Genomic DNA, 20,580 nt, shown 5'->3' on the forward strand with positions numbered 1-20,580 from the left:
ACTAGCGTAAGTGAAAGTATCTTCTTGCCTCCTTCACGGCTAATGAGGGTTCGCGAGATGGGGGGATAGGGGGCGGGGATTTGAACTGTGACCTCCTATTGGACCTCTCGCTCGCTTGTCTATTACGAAGGGGGAATCTCCGAACGTATATAAGCAAGTCGGAGAAATCCTAGCCTTCATTCGCTAATAGTTACCTTGATAGGCACTGCCTTGCAGCACTCGGCCTATTTACTACCCCGACTGAAGATCGTCAAAGTTCTCGTTCGAGCCCATCTTGAGGTGAAGGACGATTGTAATACTATAGAGTGCATATAATAAATACGACGATGACAGCGAGTCACCTGGTGAACTCCATCCTGCAGTCCGTGAGTGGGGACTTTACGCTGGACGAGTGCTCCCCCCCTGGGAGTCTCATCGCCTCCTCTCCAACTTCATCTACTTGCAGCACCAGCAGCAGCGGTTACTCCTCCTCCAGCGACGACGACGAAGATCGAACATCGCAGACCAAATGCGTAAGTCGCCCTTCCTTCCCCCCGTATTATCTTAACATGTTCTTGCTGCACGCAATTCAGTCATCGTATATGATATGGCCGTATATCCTCACGTCGGACGGGAAATTGTTTAATGAGTAATAAAAGGGTTCGCATTTTGCCCTGATTTATTTATTTATATTAGGACGTGTTCCGATGATTATGGATGCGTAGTGATTTTTAAGCTGGCACAAAAGAGAGCATTGCATTCGAGGAAATTTGGAAATGAAAATACTAGTTTGCAAAATACTAGTGTTTTTCTCGCCATTATAGTTTATACGTCGTTTCCCTATATGTCCGTGCACTCCTTGACTAACATAGCATGGATGGCTTCTCTTTTCTCTTGATATCATGATATTATCAATCCTGCGCCATTACTGTGTTTGGAAGCAAGATTAAATGGTTTTATATCCCTCAGAGATTGTTTGCGTTGCTCAGAATGTGAAACGTATAGGCCCTCAAGGGGTTGGAGCTGGTTATTATTTGATCAAAATTGAGAAACCTTGTGCTACATGTTACGATGGCTCGACCATCGGACAGTAGTGGTTTGTGGTCCGTCTCTTGCCTGAGCGACTTAACTGAGTACAATGTAGTCCAAGACGCAAGTGGGAGCCCCCAAGCGTTGCCATTATTTCCCTCATTTCTGGCTGTGTTGTCATTCTTACAAGGAGATATCCACGTGTGCGCAAATAAGAGTTTCAAACCTACCCGAGTTCATGTGATATCTGTTAAATATTTTCTCTTATAATGTACCTACTTCATTACACTAACCTTTAACTATGGTAAGTGGTGGAAATGGCAAACTACATAATAACTGTGAGTGGCGGGGCAACACGTAGGTGTATAAATATCATATTTCTCCTCTCCTTTCCCCATTAGCTGACCAACGGCAGAGACATTTTGGACCTCTACTCCAACCTGACGAGCAAGCAGTTTTGGTGCTACAAGGCGACCGTACTGCCGAATAAGGACCTCAGGATGTTCCTCAGCAATCGGTCCGTGTACCATCGATGTGGCGGGCACGCAGTCGGCATATCCGGGGTGGTAAGTGCACCCTCCCCCGCATTCACCCCCTTCCGTTTGATTGGTGAACGTATTTAATTTCTCCATCCATCTCGTCTGTGTATTAAAAAAGAAGTTTCCGTTGTTACAAAGTTCCATCGAAATCTTTTTGAATAATTTTTTAACCATTTCCTCGAGATGTATTTTTTAGGAATTAACAATTTCCCTTGAGCCGTGCTGTGTTTGTAGTTTCTCAGAATAGCTTTTATTACTTACTTTCTGTACTTAATATCTCTTGTTTTATCTTTTCGGAAATGGTAACTCCTGGGAGATATTAAGTATATCCTCCACAAGTTTTGCATGAACAGTTCCTTATAATGGTCTGCTTACTATGCTTCAAGTCCTTTTAATAGATAAAAATGTCTTAGATGTTGTCTCCATTTATTTATTTATATCTTTTTATATTTATTTTTAGTTTTACAGAAAACAACTTACCTCCATTATGCTTACAAAACTCTTCATCAGTCATACCATTACGTTCAAAGCGTAATAGTGAATGCCTATTATTATTTGTTTCTTAATTTTAGTACCCTGCAAGCAACCACTAGGGTGCGTGACAGGGAGTGAATACATACCATACCATTTTAACCGGGATGTTATCCTACCGCGGGTGGCCAATGTTATTCTCATGTCTTGTCGTTCGTGGAAATCTTAAATGTATATTTTTTACGCCACTGTGGGCATACGTTTGTATGTATGTGTTGCTTTTGCATGTGGTTTTGTTCCTTTTTACGGGTGGTGACCTAACACCCCCCGCCACACGCCCTTGCGGGGTTTTATGTAGATATTCATGCGCACTTAATCTCTCTAATTTTATTGACATTAACTCTCCAACCGTATTACAATGGGGGTAATAATCACAGTGTCAAGCGACCTTCTTCCAATTCATGCAAGGGCTTCAGTCTGTAATTTAACCTTCGCTCCACGAGTGATTCCCGGGTTAGCTTCTGTGATAATTTTCAAACGCGAAACGGTTTATCATAACAACGTTTTGCAAATCTTCTCATCGCTCCTTAACGCTGTCCGCGATCTGAAATCATTTATCAATCAAACTTTCCAAATGAAAAATTTCCCTTGAGCCGTGCTATGTTTGTAGTTTCTCAGAATAGCTTTTATTACTTCATGACGATCCTATGCATGTTGGCATCATATTCTAAATGAGGCCTAACCAGCGATATATAATATTGTTTTCATATTTTCATCACATTTACCCATTATTCTTCTAATTATTTATAATTTATTGTTAGCTTGTCCAAATATTTCGCGTATGTGGGTCAAGTAAAAAATAGCTTAGTATATATTATCTCTCCAGACAACGTTTAACGAAAAATATTTTCAGGATTCATATGTGTATAGCGTTGTACTAACGCAACTATATTCCGAACTTCCAGGATAATTGTTGCGCCACAAATTTTGCTACCCGCGATATTCAAAACTAATCGGGTATAGTTGGACTTGCCCTTCTTCATCCATGTATTTGCCGTTGCAAACTAATACGTCACTTGTGTATCGTTGATAGATTTAGCGTATTTTTTATTTATTTGACCACACTTCTTTTTCTTTAGTAGCATATTTTTTTTCAATTTCTCATAGCTTATCCGCAATTTCCTTTTGACGCAATTTTCGGTTCGCTTCTCCACATATTTGTAGTAATATTAGCTTCTCCACCCCTCGAGAGATCATTAGTGATGCCTAGATATTTCATAGATTCTAAGTTAGTTCGTGGCGACCACGTCCTGTAAACCACCTAGGGTGAGGGGATTCCATCAGATTTTCAACCTCATGGCAGGAGCATTTCGGCATTTCTCGCGAATTTCTGAGACCAGAAGGTCATTTATTACCCTCACGATTGGCATGGCTAATGGATTCCTTCGCCCTCCCTTCCCTGCAGGAGAACTGCAGGCGCTGCGGCTTCCCGGTACCCGTGGTGCTCTGATTGACAGTCCACGTCTTAGCTACCTCCAGGATTCCAGTGACAAGTCTCTCTGCTGCTTGACCCCGCGAACCCATCGACATTGGTCGACCGTGCCAGGGCATTCAATTTCGTGGCTGTGATTGTAGTTTTTAATTTACTTTCGTATTTAATGAATAAATTATTTATCTAAATGTTGTCGTTCAGCTGATTTTGATTGTATCGATAGACTTGCGATCTGCACCGGTGATTGTAGCAATCTGGTGGATACAGGTATGTGTCATATCAACATTTTACGAAGATACCTTCTCTACGGAACAGACTACAGACTACTCTGGTATTCCACCGGGTCAGTTCCTTCGTCGAGGACGCTTTTGGAAAACGACTTGTTTTCCGAAACGTTGGCATCATGGGGTTGAAAAGGCTACTCTGGCGCCAAATGGCGCCAGAGTAGCCTTTTCTTCACTTAAACTTTACACGCGATATAAATTGGATATCAATTCAATTTGATGAGGATCCCGTGTGCAGTATTATTGAACTGAGGCCGGACTCTCAAATGCAACATCATTCTACCATTTTATCCCCTCATTTACCCTATACTCTTGTAATCAATATTAATTTTAGTGACCTCGTCCACATATTGCACGTATATTATTCACCCAGGAGAGGTCACCAGTAAGATCTCGTTATTGAATATTCTTTCATGCAATTGCCTTCTTGCGCGTGTGGCGGTCTGGTGTTAGGTCACCAGCCATACATGGACTGTCATTACATCTACATACACACGGATTAGTTCGAACATGCAACGAATAAAGTCATTCAACACGAAGGAAACCACTTTCACATCATTATTGATCATACATCATATCATGGGTTAATATAAAATTAAGGCATGTTTATTACAATATCTATGCACTACGAATTCTAATTTTTTTCTTCGCGCCTATTATAATATATTTTTGTATCCCTAGCATTACGGGGAAAAAAGGCATTTTCAATCTATTCGTTCTACTATCTCCCTGATTTTACATTGGTGATCTGATCTATGATAGTAACCTGGAGCCTGTAATACACCTTAACCATCCTCAGGTAGGCGACCTGCCTCAAATTCACACAGTGAGTTCAACCTGAATTTCAACCATTGGCTCCCATCCTAATTGTTCCAATAGTGTCGTGACACTGCTGCCTTGCTCATAAGAACTTTTCACAAACCTATTTGGTGTAAGTTACTCTCGATCTAGTTTTTAAACTAAACCTTCCTCTTGAGGATCCCATAGAGGAACCCACTTTCCAGTTCCCAGACGCTTTCCTGTTCCACAGACAATGTGAAACAGGAAAGCGTCTTCACTCTCTCATTGCATTTGCCAAGCATCATTTTTATAAATCCTAACTTTACCTTTGCTATTCCTCTAACAACGAAACCTGAATACCCTGGGGGATATGCTTTGACGTCAGGCTAAGCCTTGCTCACTTTTGAGTACACCCATCTTCTCAGCCCTGCCGGCCATCGTTAAAAATCGCCCTCTCTTTCTTCGCCCTCTCCTGCACCCGTCCGTCCTACACCAGACCCATCCTGTCTATCTATCTATCTATCACTAGTACCCACAGTTTTCCTCCCTCCTTTGAAAGAGGCGGTGAGAAATGTCCACCAAAGTTAATATAAAGGGAGTCGCAAGCACGGCGATGGTACATACCTGTAAAACTTAGAAACTCAAAATGAAGAAACACTCACAATATCGGTTTTTGAAGAGTTCATTGACCCAACAACCATTTTTACAGAAGGAAGGAAACTTACGAAAAATACGGGTGGTGGGCAGGACAGGTACATAAAGGTAGGATGGGTGAAGTAAAGTGGGAATGGAGGGCTTTGGGGTTGATCGGAAGGGTTAGGGGTCGATGGGAATTAGAAAGTTGCTGGGTGGGAACCCGTATTGGAAAAGAAAATACTTTGTTCTTCCTCATAAATTTTTTATTATTCACGACCTACGTTTGGACTTACAAAGTCATCATCTGCTGAATTACAGAGGACGCACAGCTTAATACACCAGACAGGATAGGAGTTGTTGGTAAAGTGGGAGGAGGGGAAAGAGAAGGGAAACTGGTGTGTGTATGGGGGGAGGGGGAGAGGGCGGTTGGGTATGGCATCAGGGGGGGAATAGAGGTCCAGGATGGGGCAACAGGGGGAGTACATCAGGTCATTCACTAATATACCCTCATTATGACTGCTCTTGGAGATTTCCAAACCTTCCAAGGAATCTAATCTTAAACCTTTCTTCTCTAAATGTAGTATCTCAGGAAAAAAGTCACTAGTGCAGTTATCGTCCATAATGTGCTTGGCAAAATGGGAAGAAGGATTTCTGTTTGCGTTCTTTCACTTGTTCACTGAATTGCAGCAGCAGAGCACTCACAATGCAATGTATACACTCCACTCTTTTCCAATATGGGAATTTTGTCCTTGCTGTTAGATAAAAGGTTCCCTAAGTTGCCTATATTTTGTAGGCTGAATTTATTTTGTTATCTGGAAAGGTTCTGGTCACTTTACAAGAAAATGCCCTAGAAAGAGAATTCTTTTCCATTTTTATGTGTCTTTCTTGGAGATTGATTAAAAAATGGATGTGACTGCTCTTTTTTCCGATACAATACGGAACTCTTAATTGGTAATGTTCAGGATTAGATTTGAGCCAGTAACAAGGAGCCAGATGCAGGGTTTTAGTGGTGTCTGAAAGAGGGAAGGAGGCAATAGAAACAATTTTTTAATGAAGCACTATGAAGGGAGGCATTTTTAGTCCCTGGTAGAGAGGTTAATGCAGAAGGTCTGCATGAGGCGCAGTGACTGTTGATGAGGATGCTAAGCGGTTCGGTGCATTGCCCAACAAAGCAAGGACAAAGTTTGCAATTAAGTATGGTATATTATATAGCGGTATGCACATGAGGGAGTACCGTGGGATATGAGAGAATTGGTAAGTAGAGAGGGAAGGCAATGAGTGGTGAAGATGGGACATGTTTTACATTATGGTATATTGCTGGGTACTGGGGTGTATTTGTGAATGGTAAATGATTTGAATCAAGGCTTGGTGGATTTTAATACGTCCAATAAATTGTCCTGTCCTGTAAAAGTGACCAAGGAAAAATTACTTAACATGTTTGCTGTTGTTTTTTGGTTTGTCAGACTGGGGAAGAGGTTTTGAAAATATGGCTGAGGGTCCGAATCCCTGGGAAGTCCCAGTGGTTACACACAACTATTTGACCTGTCCTGAACTGCTTGATTCGATCCCATTTATTTTATAATTTATGTATTTTTTTCTTCCTTTAGGTTATTTAAAATTATTTGTAATAGCAGAAATGATTAACTTTTCAACTGACCTAAAGGATGCATCTGAAATTAAATCAAAGGAAGAATATTTATTGTAAAATGCAAGTCATATGCACTTTATTCATGAAAATGCATTGTTACATGTTATCAGAGACTAAACTGCTAACAGAACAGTACCCCTTCAATTCAATTTGGAGTAGTAAAGAACATTATCCATGTGTTGAGGCCAGGCATTGCATAATTTCCCTAATAATAAAAGGAATGCACTCTTAAGCTTTCAACTTAATGGCACTGTTGATGGAGAGTTTTGTAAGCATGCAGGTGGTAAAACTTATTTTCTGTTCTATTTTGAGAGACTAACCATATTATTTGTTTCCTGCCAGATGGCATTCATATAAATATTTTACACTTATTCAGAAAAATAGGGATTGTTTTTTCTTTGCATGATAGATAGGAACAGGATTGATATGCCTTGATCCATAATATTTCCAATGGTTACTTCATAAATAAATTAGGAGTGTTTTAATGAAATGAGTTTATAGGGTATAACAAATTACTTCAACTGTTTCAAAATTAGTGTGTATAATTCCACATTTTAATTTTGAATGGTCTATACTACTGCACACTGAGGAGAAGGTATACCTATGAAAAAGAAATCTCCTTATTGTTAAAAATTATCATTTTTTACTTTTATCTCATATGAATCACATTAATACTACCTTTCATTAATCATTGGAGGTTCATGAAGTCAGTAAATAGTTCACCAACAATTTCAACTGGCTATTTGAGACACAATTGAGTTAATATTTACTGTTAGGCAATTTCAATATTATACTGTTATCATTAGTAGTAATGGGCTGATTTTAAATACAGTACTTTTAAATTATTAATAGTTCAATCAGAGGACCAGCTATAGTAAGTATTACATCATTACGAGAAAACTACTGATGACCAAGTACTTTTGGGAATGTATGAATAGTTTACTATTAAAGTTAACATGTTATTCATTATAAACTACTTCATTCCAATAATGTTTTTTCCTAAGGGATTGTGAAGTACACAACTGACCAAGAAACAGTTCAGGGATCACCGACAAAACAATTCAAATCCAGCTGACTGTCAGGAATATTCAGAACTCAAGAAAACTTTTCGCCAAACCTTAGAGTGAACTAAAAATTCTCTCAACAACTATATACTTACCAATGCAGACAATAAAGCTAAAGAGATCTGGAAAATTATTAACGGATCCAAGGGTATTCATAATTTACAACAAGATCTTTAACTGCATGACTCTGCTGGAAATTCTATTCCAAATTACTCAGTGGCCTCCATTCTGAAAGATTTCCACACAAATCATCAAAATCTGTTTGTCATTGTAGCTAATTATTCTCATATTTCTAATGTGTGCAATTCATTATATCTATTCCCCTTTTCAGCTATGGAACTGACCAACATTATCAATAAATTCTCTGACAAATTTAGTCCTGGATGAGATGGCATCCCAGGGATAGTCATGACAAGGTCATTTAATACAATTAAAGATCAGCTGTTGTTCTAAATGGATGAATCCCTAAAAATTGGAATTTTCCCAAACTCTTAAATATGCCTAAAAAGTGCAAAGGTTGCAAAATGACCATGAATTCTTATCCCTGTCGAACCAGCTGGTGAAATATATGAAATGGTGTTGTACTATTGTCTAGTATCATACCTTGAGACACATAACCTATTCTCCCTATTTCAACATGGATTTAGAAAAACGAGGTCCACAACAACAGCCATAGCCAGGGATGCCATCTCATCCATCACACACTAAATACTACTCATAGCCCCAAAGCAAATGGGCTTAAGGTTATTCAATAAACTTCCCCATGAAATCAAATTTGAAGCAAAAGTACCTATTTTTAAGAAAAAGCTGTTCAACCTATTAAAAAATAATGTTAAATTGTCTATATGAATTTATGGAATTGCCACTACTCACCAATTCTGACTTAACCAAATAAAATGTAAATATATTAGTAAATTGGTACATATATATGTAAATATATAGTATTTTTTCCAAAATTTTGAAATTTATATCTGGCGTGTCCTATACTCGAGTATATGTGAATATACACCAAAGTTCCGGACAAATTATAATTAAATTGATATGGCTATACAAAAAGCTTAAATTGCATTGTTTGTATGCTTACAACATTGTCTCTTTCCCCAAAAAAGATTAAAATGAACACGGATTTCAAATGCCCTCACTCTTTGTCCTTGTGACTTGATATTCAAACTGAGTAATTGCTTTTCTTAACGCATATCCCAGGTGGACCACATTCGCTAACTACTTGTATTCCTAATGGATGAAATCGTTGCGATGCTTTGCATTTCGGTGTCTTATGATTTCAATCTAAGATTTCCGAATCACAGCATTGTTCGCTTTTAACGTAGAGGAAAGTTGTGCATACCGGCAGAAATACATTATTTGGCGTTTTTGGTGAAAATTAGAAATATTATGGCTGTTGTGCTAATTCCCGCGTCCGCTTGACGTCACGCTCTGATGCTCGTCGTCTGCTACGCGGTTCCACTTTTTAACACGGAGTGTCACTCCTATGCATTCTAATCTGTATTGAGGACCTGACAGTTTCTTCGTCGCTATGATGCCTGTCATGGAGCCAATCATGGTGAGTGTTATTATTATTAGTCACAGGCGAACCGTACAGGAATGTTTTTGAATAATTGATTATCTTTTACAGGAGGTCGAAAGCTCCAGATCTTATATAGACGAATTATATTCCCCGGATGCTGCAAGATGCATGGACGCTATTGTGTAATTACAATGACTATTTGTTATTTTGCATTTCGTATCCCAAAGTGTTTGTTTTTCTTAGTAAAAAAGTTTTCTTTTTGGTGTTTTTATTTCGTAGACGTCTGAAGAATTCGGTCATCGGTAGCAACCGACAGAAGGGTAGTGTGATACAACAAGGGGTTGTTCCTCGCTTGTTGCAACTTTTGGGTGACAACGTATCGTCAAATAATATTAAAATTGAAGCTACTATAACGCTTGGCTCCCTTGCTAAAGGAACCGAAGAGCACGTCAAAGCCCTAGTTGACATGGGGATAGTTACACTTCTAATTAACAGTAAGACAAAAATATTATTTTCAGATTCCATTGCACAGTTATTTGGTGTGAGTTGTTATTAATATTAGAATTAAAAGTGGTGTTATGACGAGGGTGGTTATGTGCCATTCTATTCTTGCCTTCTGTTTATGTAGCCCTCGGGAGTGACGATCAGAAGCTAGTGGAAGTGTGCTTATGCTGCCTTCGCACTGTGTTCCAAAGCCCTTGTGCGCCTGTAGAGTTAATATACGATGATCCCAGCCTCGTTACTCATTTGCTGAACCTTCTGTCGCACTCAGTTTCCAATCAAGTGTGTATCACAACAGTGCTCACGGCTGCTTGCAAGGTGAGTGTTTTCTCAGTTATTTTTATTCACCTATTTTTGCTTAAGTATTCCATTTTCGGAGGTGTTGACAGTTATTTCAAAGACCAGTGTACTGTTGCTCCCAATTTTTTGCGAGATCTCTTAATGGGTCCTTCTGAAATGTATCGGATTAGATTTGTAGGTGTAGTATTTAATAAACTAAGTAGTGTGTGTATTCAAATCAAACGAACGACGCAGTAGGTACGCAGACAACTGTGGAAACCATTCATCATTAGGGTGTCTTATAACACCAAACGCGTTAGTTCTTTAGTTGTTTATTTATTTTCCTATGCGACCCTTGTGTTTACAGAACCCAGAGAATCAGAATGCCCTCTGCGAACAAGGCGCTGTCCCCGCTCTGGCTGCTCTGCTGTGTTCTCCACACTACAAGGTGCAGATGCCCAGTCTCTCGTGCCTGGCCAACATGTGCTTCCAGAACTCAAACGTATCCAGTGTAGTGTCAACGTCGAGGTTGGTTGAACAAATTGAAGGTGGTAACAGTGTTGTTCATTATGGTAGTTCCCAAGTTTATTATGCATCATGATAATAATTCAAGTCGCATTATTCTACGGAGAGGTGCGATTTAGAATAAATAATCTATTTAGTGAAATAACTAGGGACCACTACCATGGAGTCGTGAGGAAAAAACTGCACACTTCTTGCAGTATTTTCACAGCCGAGCTGTCGGCCATAAGGACGGCCCTAGGAGAAATAAAAGAAAGCAATGGCTCTTTCCTCATCTGCACAGACTCGTTGAGCGCCCTAAAATCTATATCGGTCTTTGCACCTGTGCACCCGATAGTCCAGGACATCCATTACACCCTGTTGTCCCTTCAGAGAAAGGGGAACAGGGTCTCCTTTATATGGACTCCTGGTCACGTCGGCATAAGAGGTAACGAAAATGCTGACCAGGCAGCGAAGGATGCCCTTCGAAAACCCGAGACCGACTCCACCTTGGTTCCAATGGAGGACGTAAAGGCTGCCTTGCGGAACTCGGTCCTGCATCAGTGGAAGGAGGCTTGGCAGTCTCTGCAACATAATAAACTCAGGGCAATAAAACCGGTCGTTTCATCATGGTCCTCTTCCATCCGGAAAACTCGGAGGGAAGAGGTCATGATTACGCGCCTGAGAATAGGGCACTCTGCCCTCACTCATTCGTACCTCTTTGCGGAGGTAAAAGAAGAGCCCCGCTGCAATGAGTGCCTCCAACCCCTGACAATAAAACATATCCTGACAGAATGTAGGACATACCTAAGGACCAGAGACATGTTTAATATAAGGGGAGACTTAAGTTATATTTTAGGGGATGACTCTGGGTTCATAAATCGAGTCCTAAATATTTTAAGGGCAACTGGTTTAATGAGGCAGATATAGTTTTGGATCTCATAATTTTAATGCCTCTTGATTTTAACAATTATTTATTTATTTATATATATTTAATCGTATTTATTTATTCCTAATTAAAAAGGAATTTTAGTTTTAATTTTAATGAGTGGTGCAAAATGACCTTAGCTGTCGACGCACCCTAAAACGCGCAAAACTACGAAGCGTACAAAAAAAGTGTCACATTTCCAAAAATGACACAAATGAAGGTGGTCGAGCTTCAGGCTGTCTACGCACACTAATTTCACTTCTACTCACCAATTTGTGAGAAAATTCACACAAATGGAACTTGTTTCAGTCATTCTTCGTAGTACAATGGGCTTTATTATTATGGAGTAGGAATATTTTGATTGCTTAGTGGAGAAAATATTCGGAGGCTCTCTCATGGAAAAAAAAGAAAATCACAAGGAGTGAGACACAGGTCAGGTACAATTCAATTCAACTCTTACTGCTGCAATGCATACTGCATTTCTAGGTTTGTCGTCTTTGACAAAGCATTGCCATGGTGAAGAAGTGAATCTTTTGATGGAATTAACACTCAATATTTGTGAGGTCCTGGTCAGGTTGAACTGCACCATTGTGGTCCAGAAATTTGACTTAAGCACTGCTCCTGCAGTCTCACAAGAATGGTTATCCACAAACCCTGAATGAACAATGTAATCCACTTGCTCAAGTGAAAATCAACAATTTCCCTTTCTGCTTTGCATGGTGAATGATAAAGAACCAGTTTTTCCGTGTACACTAAGCAGGAGTTGAGTCATTTCTGCTATTTATTTATTTAACTACATCATTGGGGTGAGATTGGGACTAATCTTTTCTTCCACCTAACCCGTAAACATTAATTGCAATGAAGACATTTATGAACACCTAAGCCTTAGGTGGAGGAAAAGCCACCTTGGCGGAAATCAAACCGCATCCTCTGATTTGGCAGGTGAGGATATTACCCTGCCAATTATGGTGGCACTGTTGTTATTTTTATGGGTATATGTTTGTTGAGTGCATGAAGTGTTAGTATGTCCAGGTCTGGAGGCTCGTATAAGAGGAATAACTTAACATTAGTTTGATTTGATCACAATAAGATGCACCAAATGCTTTCAATGTTGTTATTATCAAACTTGCACGATCTGCTGTAGAAAGCAATACTTTTTGCTTCCACGGAAACTCCATCTCTGGGTATATCGTGTTAGTAAATTGAAAAAATTTTGTGGCTTGTTATAGCGTCTTACAGCCAATTTTCTCTACCTAAAACATTATCGGCATTATTAGTCAGGATTATATGCTCAATTTCCGCTCTCTTAATATTTAAGGCATCAAGGTTCAATACAAGGATAGATGAGTTACTTTTATTTAGAATGATATCGGTAATTATGTCTGATGGTAATTTAGGTTGAGGTTTTGGAGAAGTGCTTGTCAAATGATTTTAGGTGCCAATGTGTTTTCGGCATTGCCAGTTTTTCTTTGTTGTTTAGTAACCATTTTGACTGCGCTAGCCATACTGATAGTGATTGTCCTCGGAGTGCATGTATATGCTTTTTGATTCCACAGTGGTGGAGAAATGGATGGTCTAACATTATATTCTTGGCAATTTATTGTAAATGCCTTGCGACTTGACCCATGCTCGCCACTTGACCTATGCTACCATCCTTGCTGACTCTGAACATGTTCTTTGCAGTGATGAATGTCAATGTGTGTACAACTCTCCACCATTACGAATCCAGTCTCAGGGTGTTGTTTCAATCAAATATGTGTGCATGTCATGAACAAAATCATAAATCATGCCCACTCACTTTGTAAAAGTTCTTTCCGAAAAGCCAACAAATGTCTCCTTGGTGTGTATTCTAAGAGATTGTGGTGTTCCGTTGTGTAGAGAACTGGGCTACTGACTGGAGGGCCTGGGTTCGATTCCAGGTGATGTCTCTCAGCACCCTCAGCTTCACCCAAGCTGTGTGATTTTTTGGGTGCCACATCTTCCTGGGAAACGGCAAAGGGAAAGGAAATGGTCCCCCTACCCTGATTGTGAATTACAAACGTCGCGCCACAGGGCTCAGTATTAGGTAAGCTCTCCCCTCACCTACCAAACCAACCTTTGGGTTGATAACTGAGATTTGGCAGATATTCATTCTAAATTCGTTTCCATCAATGATCTCATAACTACGGTGGCATCTTGCATGCCCCCCGCATACCGGTTCTGAACCCAAACTGATCTTCCTCTAAGTAATCTTTTGCCCTTGTTTCCTCTTCATATTCCTGTTGCCTGTTCCTGATTTATCAGTTGTGGCTTTCATCGTCATTTTTTCAGTTTCTCCCTACTTACTACTAGATCTGATTGTCCTTACTTGATTTTTCGACCTACCTTTTGGTACTGATTTCGTTGCAGCTCAGTTAAAGCTTTGAATTTTCTCTCTTCTCCGTCTTGAATTTAGTTTCATGGAATGATATTGCTTACCATATGATCTGAATCCACATCATTCCCAGAAAACTGCAACTTGATGACACTTCCTTTATCTGTGCCAAACGATTATATAATCAGAGCAACATCTTCTTGAATCTCCTCCTGATATATTCCATTTATTTCCTGCATTTTCCCGTAATTTTCTTTCTTACCAGGTCTTTGTTGTGTCTGAATAAGGTAATAATTATGGTAAAACCACTTTCCCTTTGACTTCAAATTGTTTTCTACTTCTGTGCATTCCTTGTCCCTCAGATGTCCTTCCCTACTTCATTCTCACCGTCCCCTTCACTCACCACCACATTCTTATCCTGCATCACTATTAAAGATACACAAGGGGAAATCTTCAACCCATTACTCTAGTTCCCGTAATCATTTACATTATTTCCTTGACTAGACTTGACTAACTTACCAAGTTTTTTTGTTGGCTGTGGTTTTACTTCTACTTATAGTATTCTGGTAATCAGCTGACCTATGTTAATCATGTTTCTTCTTGCCTCCTCAGTGCTCAAAACTACTGCTTCTGGCTCTCTTTCCGTCTGCTGTACATTACTCTGCACTATCATTCCAATAATTCCCACCATCATGGCATCCCCCCTTGATCAACCCTAGCATGTCCATTTTTCCTCTCGCCACCTCCAGTGTTATGTTCTCTTACTTCCTTGACCCCATTAATGCCCTAACATTCCAAATCCCTGTACTGATGGTGACTGGACTCTTTTCTGTCATATTTTCTGCTGCTCCCAATTCAACAGTGCGATGATGGCCGAGGTAAGGCTCCAGGGGGTCTCACAACCCTCTGGCCTCCCCCACGGCCAACCCCGGCACCCACTTCATTGGACCAGGTCCCATCATTGAAAGGATTAATTTTAATTTTTGTGACCATCGTGATTTTGCGGTAGAAATTTGTGAAATTTTGATGAATTTTTGGGGAATTCCATCTTCATGTGGAAAGAAATAAATTACTGAGTAAAAGTTTTCTTTCGTGTGCTCTGTTTCTGAAACAATCCTAGAAGTAATGGAGGTACTGGTGCTTCACAGCAAAGACTCCTCTGTCTCCATCGTAAGTGAATGCATTTTACCCCAACGTTAACCCCCTATTAATGTCCTCCTTGTGGGGATCGAGATGGTGCGGGGGCTAACGTACTGGCTTCCCACCCAGAGGGCGTGGGTTCAAATCCCGGCAGTGTTGAATATTTTTCAGAGGTATCTCGATCCCTACTTGAGGTGCTTTGTGGAGGGTACTTTGAGTGAGTAGGCCGTCCGTCGGATGGGACGTTAAACTGCGGACCCCTTGGCGCCTTTCATAAAGAGTAGGCTAATGCCGATGCCGGGTTTCTCTCCACCCTTCATCCATTCCTGTCCATCCCCTTTGGCGCAAATGACCTCAGCTGTCGGTCGCCTCCCCTCAAAACTACTACTACTACTACGTCCTCCTTGTGTCCTACTCTGGACGTCTCCCACTCATCCTTTTCAACTGCGAAATAGCATGCACAATATCTAGAATGAACGGCTGAGCACCATACAGCCTTTGTTATCTACTTAATAACTCCTTTTTCCTGCCTTCATGGTGTCACCTCCCTCCATCAGGCCGATGCCTAATTTGTAGCTGTTTAATTAAAAATAGCAATTTTCCACAAAAATAAATTTTAATGTGACTGGTTTCAATGTTACTACATCATCATCAGGTGACAGTTAAACCTCCAGAGTCCAGTATATATATGATTAAAGGCAAGTAAGGGGAGGGTGGAGGAAAAGAGGGGAAGAGGGGGGAAGGTGGAAGGCAGAATGGGTGACTAAGTGAGTGGGGGGGGGAGAGGGTTGGGGAAGACAAGGTGCAAAGACCCTAGGAGTCCGGAGAGCGCGTCGTGGCCGAATGGAGGGGGGTGTCTCATTGAGGGTGTCCCACGGTGCGGCACAAAGCTCTTCGGGCCGCGGAGGAAGAGGATGGGATCGGGGGTTTTTCCCCATGGTTGTGGTCTGGGAACAAGGTATCAATACACAAATAAGTACTGAGTTAAAGGGTAAAGATTGGGATCACTGTATAGTTTTAAGGGGGCGCCCTGGCGAGGTTTAAAGGAAAGGGTGTTGGAGGGAATGTTATCACTAGCACATGCCGAATAGGGGGGGTGTGGTTTGTCCCGCAGCGGTGAACCTTCCATCCTCGTCCGTGAGGAAAGGGGGTGGGGACTCGGGGTTTACCACTTTGTCCGGGAAAGCATGGTCTCCGTGTGCAGAGGGGGAAAGGAAGGAAAAATCCAATGAGTAGGGGGCAAGGGATCACTGGTCACATGTACGTTGTGGGAAGGTGATGGAGAGGAGGGGGGAGGGTCCCTCAGAATATACAGGGCCTGAGGTTTGGATGAATTAGAATCGGGATTGACTGTAAAATATTTCTAATGTAACACCAGGGAGTATTTTTCACCATTATTCACGAGCATACTTTACTTTACATTGACAGACATTACAGACTTTAAATGACCTTACATGGCAAGCAGGGAGCATAAATTGTAAAACATTGTTGTAAAGTTGACAAAATCTATGTGAATATCATAAATGGCAGAATGTCCTCAGAAATAAGCTCAGACACTCTAGGGTACTTTCAATCAACAATATTAATATGTTATTAGCTATATTATCTGAGATATTATGTCATTTATTTGGCATGTTTGTGGATTGCGATTTTGTGGTGGCTAATGTACTGGCTTCCTGCCGAGAGGGCCCGGGTTCACAGCAAATCAAAATTCTTGCCTCCCCTGCTCGGAATCAAGGGAGGCAAGAATTCAGTGGTCGTCATCTCACAATATCCTTAAAATCCTTGCAAAGCAAAATTAACAGTGGCAGCACAGAAGGGGACGAAACCAGTATTGACAGGGACATGGAATATTCGGTTGACATTTGGAACGGAAATTAGAAAGTATAATGTCAGGCATAGAAAGAGAGGAAATATAAGTATTTTACAGATGTGGGATATCATGGCTACTGGAGCAATAGTTAGTAATGTGTAGTTAATAGTTTGATAGAGAGTAATATGCAGAGTATGGGTAGAACTCCATGGAGGGGTGGCAATAGTATGTATTGAATATAATGGTAGGAACACGCATTGAAAAAATAGTGCAATATGGTGACCAAACATTATTAATAGAAGTAAAAGCTAAACCAATAGACATAGCTATTATCCAGGGTTACATGCCACCAAACAATCATAGTGAGGAAGAAGTTTACAGGGTATACATATAATTAGAGAAAATGATTGTGGGTGTTCCTGGAGAGAAGCAATTGATAGTGATGAGGGATCCTAATGCAAAGTTAGGTTAACGAGGAAATCGTAGTCAGGTAGGGGATTATGGTTTAGGACCAAGGAATGACCGAAGGGTGAAAGCCATCAAGTTCAGTTTGAATGGCTGAATGTCTCGAGGGCTTAGAGTTTTGAGTCCTATTCAAGGTGAATGATTTTCACACTTTGAAATTGTTGCATTGCAATGCAAATTAACTCTGTTAAAAGTTACTGTTTTGCCATCCCCACTGTTTTAAAGAATTTGTGAAAGGTTAAATACCCAAGTGTTTAAAGTTGGCTTCAACCTTGTGAGATATGGTGCAATTCGCATGCCTGTGAATACCTGTGGCATTGTGCGTATGGTATTACTTCATAACATCATGTTCCATTTGCTTAACTGGCTAAAGCACTCTGCCGGACATAAAGATTGAATGATTGGGCAAAAGATTTTTTTTTATGATTCACTCTGTTTAACGTCAGTGTTTTCTGGGAACACTCTTATCTTAGGGTTGCTTCATCTGCATTGTAGATTTGAAATAGCTGCAAATTATATTCAGCCATCAATGCATGTAATTTAATTCACAACTCTCAACATTGTCACTATGAGCACTAATCACTTCATCTCAAACTTTTATCCCAAACATTGTCACCTTCTAAATCAATGTGACCAACCACAACTTGTAGTGAAGCTCTACATGTCACGATTGTGCTGGTTTTTTTTGCTGCATCTTGCAGTGCCATCAATACATTTATCACTTGATTGGTGCTGTGCGTACCACCAAAGAATGGTTTCTTCTAGCTTTTCATCTTCCGGTTAAATTATAGTTTTTCGAGGCTTTCAGTTGATGCTCAAAATTTTAAAACCAAATTTGAGATGAATTACCATGTTTATATCCATCTTCTTTTTCAGGGTCAGTTTCCCACTTCTCAAGAAGCTTACCTTGTCTACACTGTTCAAAGCTATGTGTGTTCTTTAGCATCACACTTTAGAATGCCATTTTTGTTGCATCGTTTCACTGCCAGAAGAACTCAGCAAAATTAGATATGCTCTGAAGAAGTTATTAATACACATGGAAAGAACTCACCATTAATTGTTAACTAAGTGTCCCGACTATGCAATGTGTAACATTTTGATTATTTGAACAAGTTGATTATTTACTTCCTGAAGCACTAGCAATTCATAATTTATAGTATTACTGGAAAAATCGAGTTATATGTTAACATGTTCCTCATCCATGTCTTGAGAAACTTGAAAGAAAAATATTTTTTGGCAAAGTACTACAGTGAAGTCATCTTATTACCCCATAGGAAACCGCTCCAACTTCATGGCTGGGCTTTTGTCTGAATTAAGTGGTTCCAGATTAGTGAGGATTTATTTTATCTTATTTTACTTTTTATTTCATTTCTTTCCATAGAATACCCTCACTTGAAATTGCTGTATTTTTACTGCGTTGACTGTAATTGTCAAATGCTTTTGTAGCCACCTCTCTTTAAAAAGAAGCTTGTGTTGAACTTCCATATTGATAGAAATGAGCTCTTACGGCTAGTAGTATATAATAAATTTGAAACTCCAATAGCCGTAAACAGTTTACCTTTCTAAACAAAGTGAAAATGAAATTAATTGGCTAGCGCCACAAGTCAAAAAGGGTAAAGGTAAAAAAGGAAAATGAGGTAGGTAAAAGGGGTAAAAGGTAAAAAAGGAGAGGATAAGAAAGGTGAATACGAATACGCGTATTTCGGCCACAAAGTAGCCCTCTTCAGCGTACTGAAGGGTAATCGTCACTACAACACAAGTCGAAGTGAGAAAGGGTAAGGGCAATCCGAAGAATATATAGTGTTACATGTGTGGGGGAGGGGGGGGGGTGGTGAAAAAGACAAGAGCCAATGGACGAGGCTGATAGTGGAGGAGTTTGAAACGATAGGTTATGTAGTGCGGGGGAGGGGGGGAATTACACGGTCAAAGAAATGACCGTTGCAAAGAAGGGGAAAAAGTGAAAGGGAAGCTTAACACAACCGCTAAGCGAACGTAGAAGGGGGAGGGAAAAGTGAAAGGCAACCTACAACAAATAACCGTTGAGGATGTGGGAAAACCGTTACAGAGGAAGGGAATACCACAAGAACGGAAAAATGACGGTTAGTGAAGGGAAAGGAAAAAGGAAAAGAAGCACAAACGTTGAAGAGACTGTAGGTTTACAAAGAACTAAGGGCATTTTAAATTTAACAGGGAGAAAAGAGAGGAATATGATATAGGTCCTGTTTCACTGTTTAGGAGATTGTCTCTGTTTTTGAAAATTAAATTGCTCTCATAAGCGTCAAGTAAATTATTCTTAGTTTGTTTTAGGAGATTAAAATTGTCTTTTGTCATGTGGTGTCCTGTTTCAATTAAATGCTGTGCCATACTGGATTTGTCTGGTTTATTGTGTTTGTAGTGGGCGTAGTGTTCTTTATATCTCGTAAGAATGTTTCTGCGTGTTTGGCCTATGTAAGAAGCTTGGCAAGTCCCACAGTTGATTTGGTAAATGCCAGACTTCTCTGTTGTAGGTATTTTGTCTTTGGTGTTTCCTAGGAGCTGTTTTAGTTTGCTGTTGTTGGTGTAAGAAATTTTCGTGTCAACAGTCTTGAAAATTTTTTCAATGCCTCTGGTTAACTGAGGATAGAAGGGTAATTTAATGTATTTCTTTGTTGCGTCTTTTTTGTGTGTGGTGGCCGTGGAAATTAATTTCTTTAATTTGTGTTTCTTTAATATGTTGTCAATCAGTGATTCTTGGAAACCATTAAGTTTGGCAATATTTTTAATGTATTCTAATTCTTTATTGTAAGCCATGGTTTCCAAAGGGACATTTAACATTCTGTGTATGAGAGAATGGTAGACAGCGTATTTGTGGCTGGGATGGTTAAAAGAATGTTTATGGATGTAGTTGTTTGTGTGTGTGGTTTTCCGGTATATGTCAAAAAGTAATTTATCATTCGATCTATTGAGGGACAGGTCTAGGAAAGGGAGGATGTTATTCTTTTCGGTTTCAACCGTGAATTTGATGGAAGGGAAAAGACTATTGAGATTGTTCACAAAGTCATTAAGTTCACACTTAGTCGTATCGAATACAGAGAAGATGTCGTCAACATATCGTAAATAAACCGCGGGGAAGTAGCTGAATTTTTCTTTAAAAGTGCACTCAAAGTGAGACAT

At 40.0% G+C, this 20,580-nt stretch overlaps 1 protein-coding gene and 1 long non-coding RNA gene across 2 annotated transcripts in view; one reads left to right on the forward strand and one right to left on the reverse strand.

The window, feature by feature from the left end:
- Nucleotides 1–5,465: 5,465 nt before the first annotated feature.
- Nucleotides 5,466–9,359, reverse strand: LOC139693307 (uncharacterized). Its single transcript, XR_011702035.1, has 3 exons — nt 9,268–9,359; nt 8,018–8,150; nt 5,466–6,880 (listed from the first exon to the last, which is right to left on the reverse strand). It is a non-coding gene; the product is annotated as an uncharacterized lncRNA (long non-coding RNA).
- A 59-nt stretch (nt 9,360–9,418) lies between these two features.
- LOC139693281 (armadillo repeat-containing protein 8-like) overlaps nt 9,419–20,580 on the forward strand; it is a 37,278-nt gene continuing 26,116 nt past the window's right edge. The window contains exons 1-5 of the mRNA XM_071591393.1: nt 9,419–9,483; nt 9,556–9,629; nt 9,727–9,941; nt 10,076–10,266; nt 10,595–10,755. Coding sequence (XP_071447494.1) covers nt 9,457–9,483; nt 9,556–9,629; nt 9,727–9,941; nt 10,076–10,266; nt 10,595–10,755 — 668 coding nt within the window. The 5' untranslated portion in view covers nt 9,419–9,456. The remainder of the gene's footprint in view (nt 9,484–9,555; nt 9,630–9,726; nt 9,942–10,075; nt 10,267–10,594; nt 10,756–20,580) is intronic.

The sequence above is a fragment of the Hetaerina americana genome, unplaced genomic scaffold (genome assembly GCF_022747635.1).
Source record: "Hetaerina americana unplaced genomic scaffold, ioHetAmer1.1.p SCAF_46, whole genome shotgun sequence".
Classification (NCBI taxonomy): domain Eukaryota; kingdom Metazoa; phylum Arthropoda; class Insecta; order Odonata; family Calopterygidae; genus Hetaerina; species Hetaerina americana.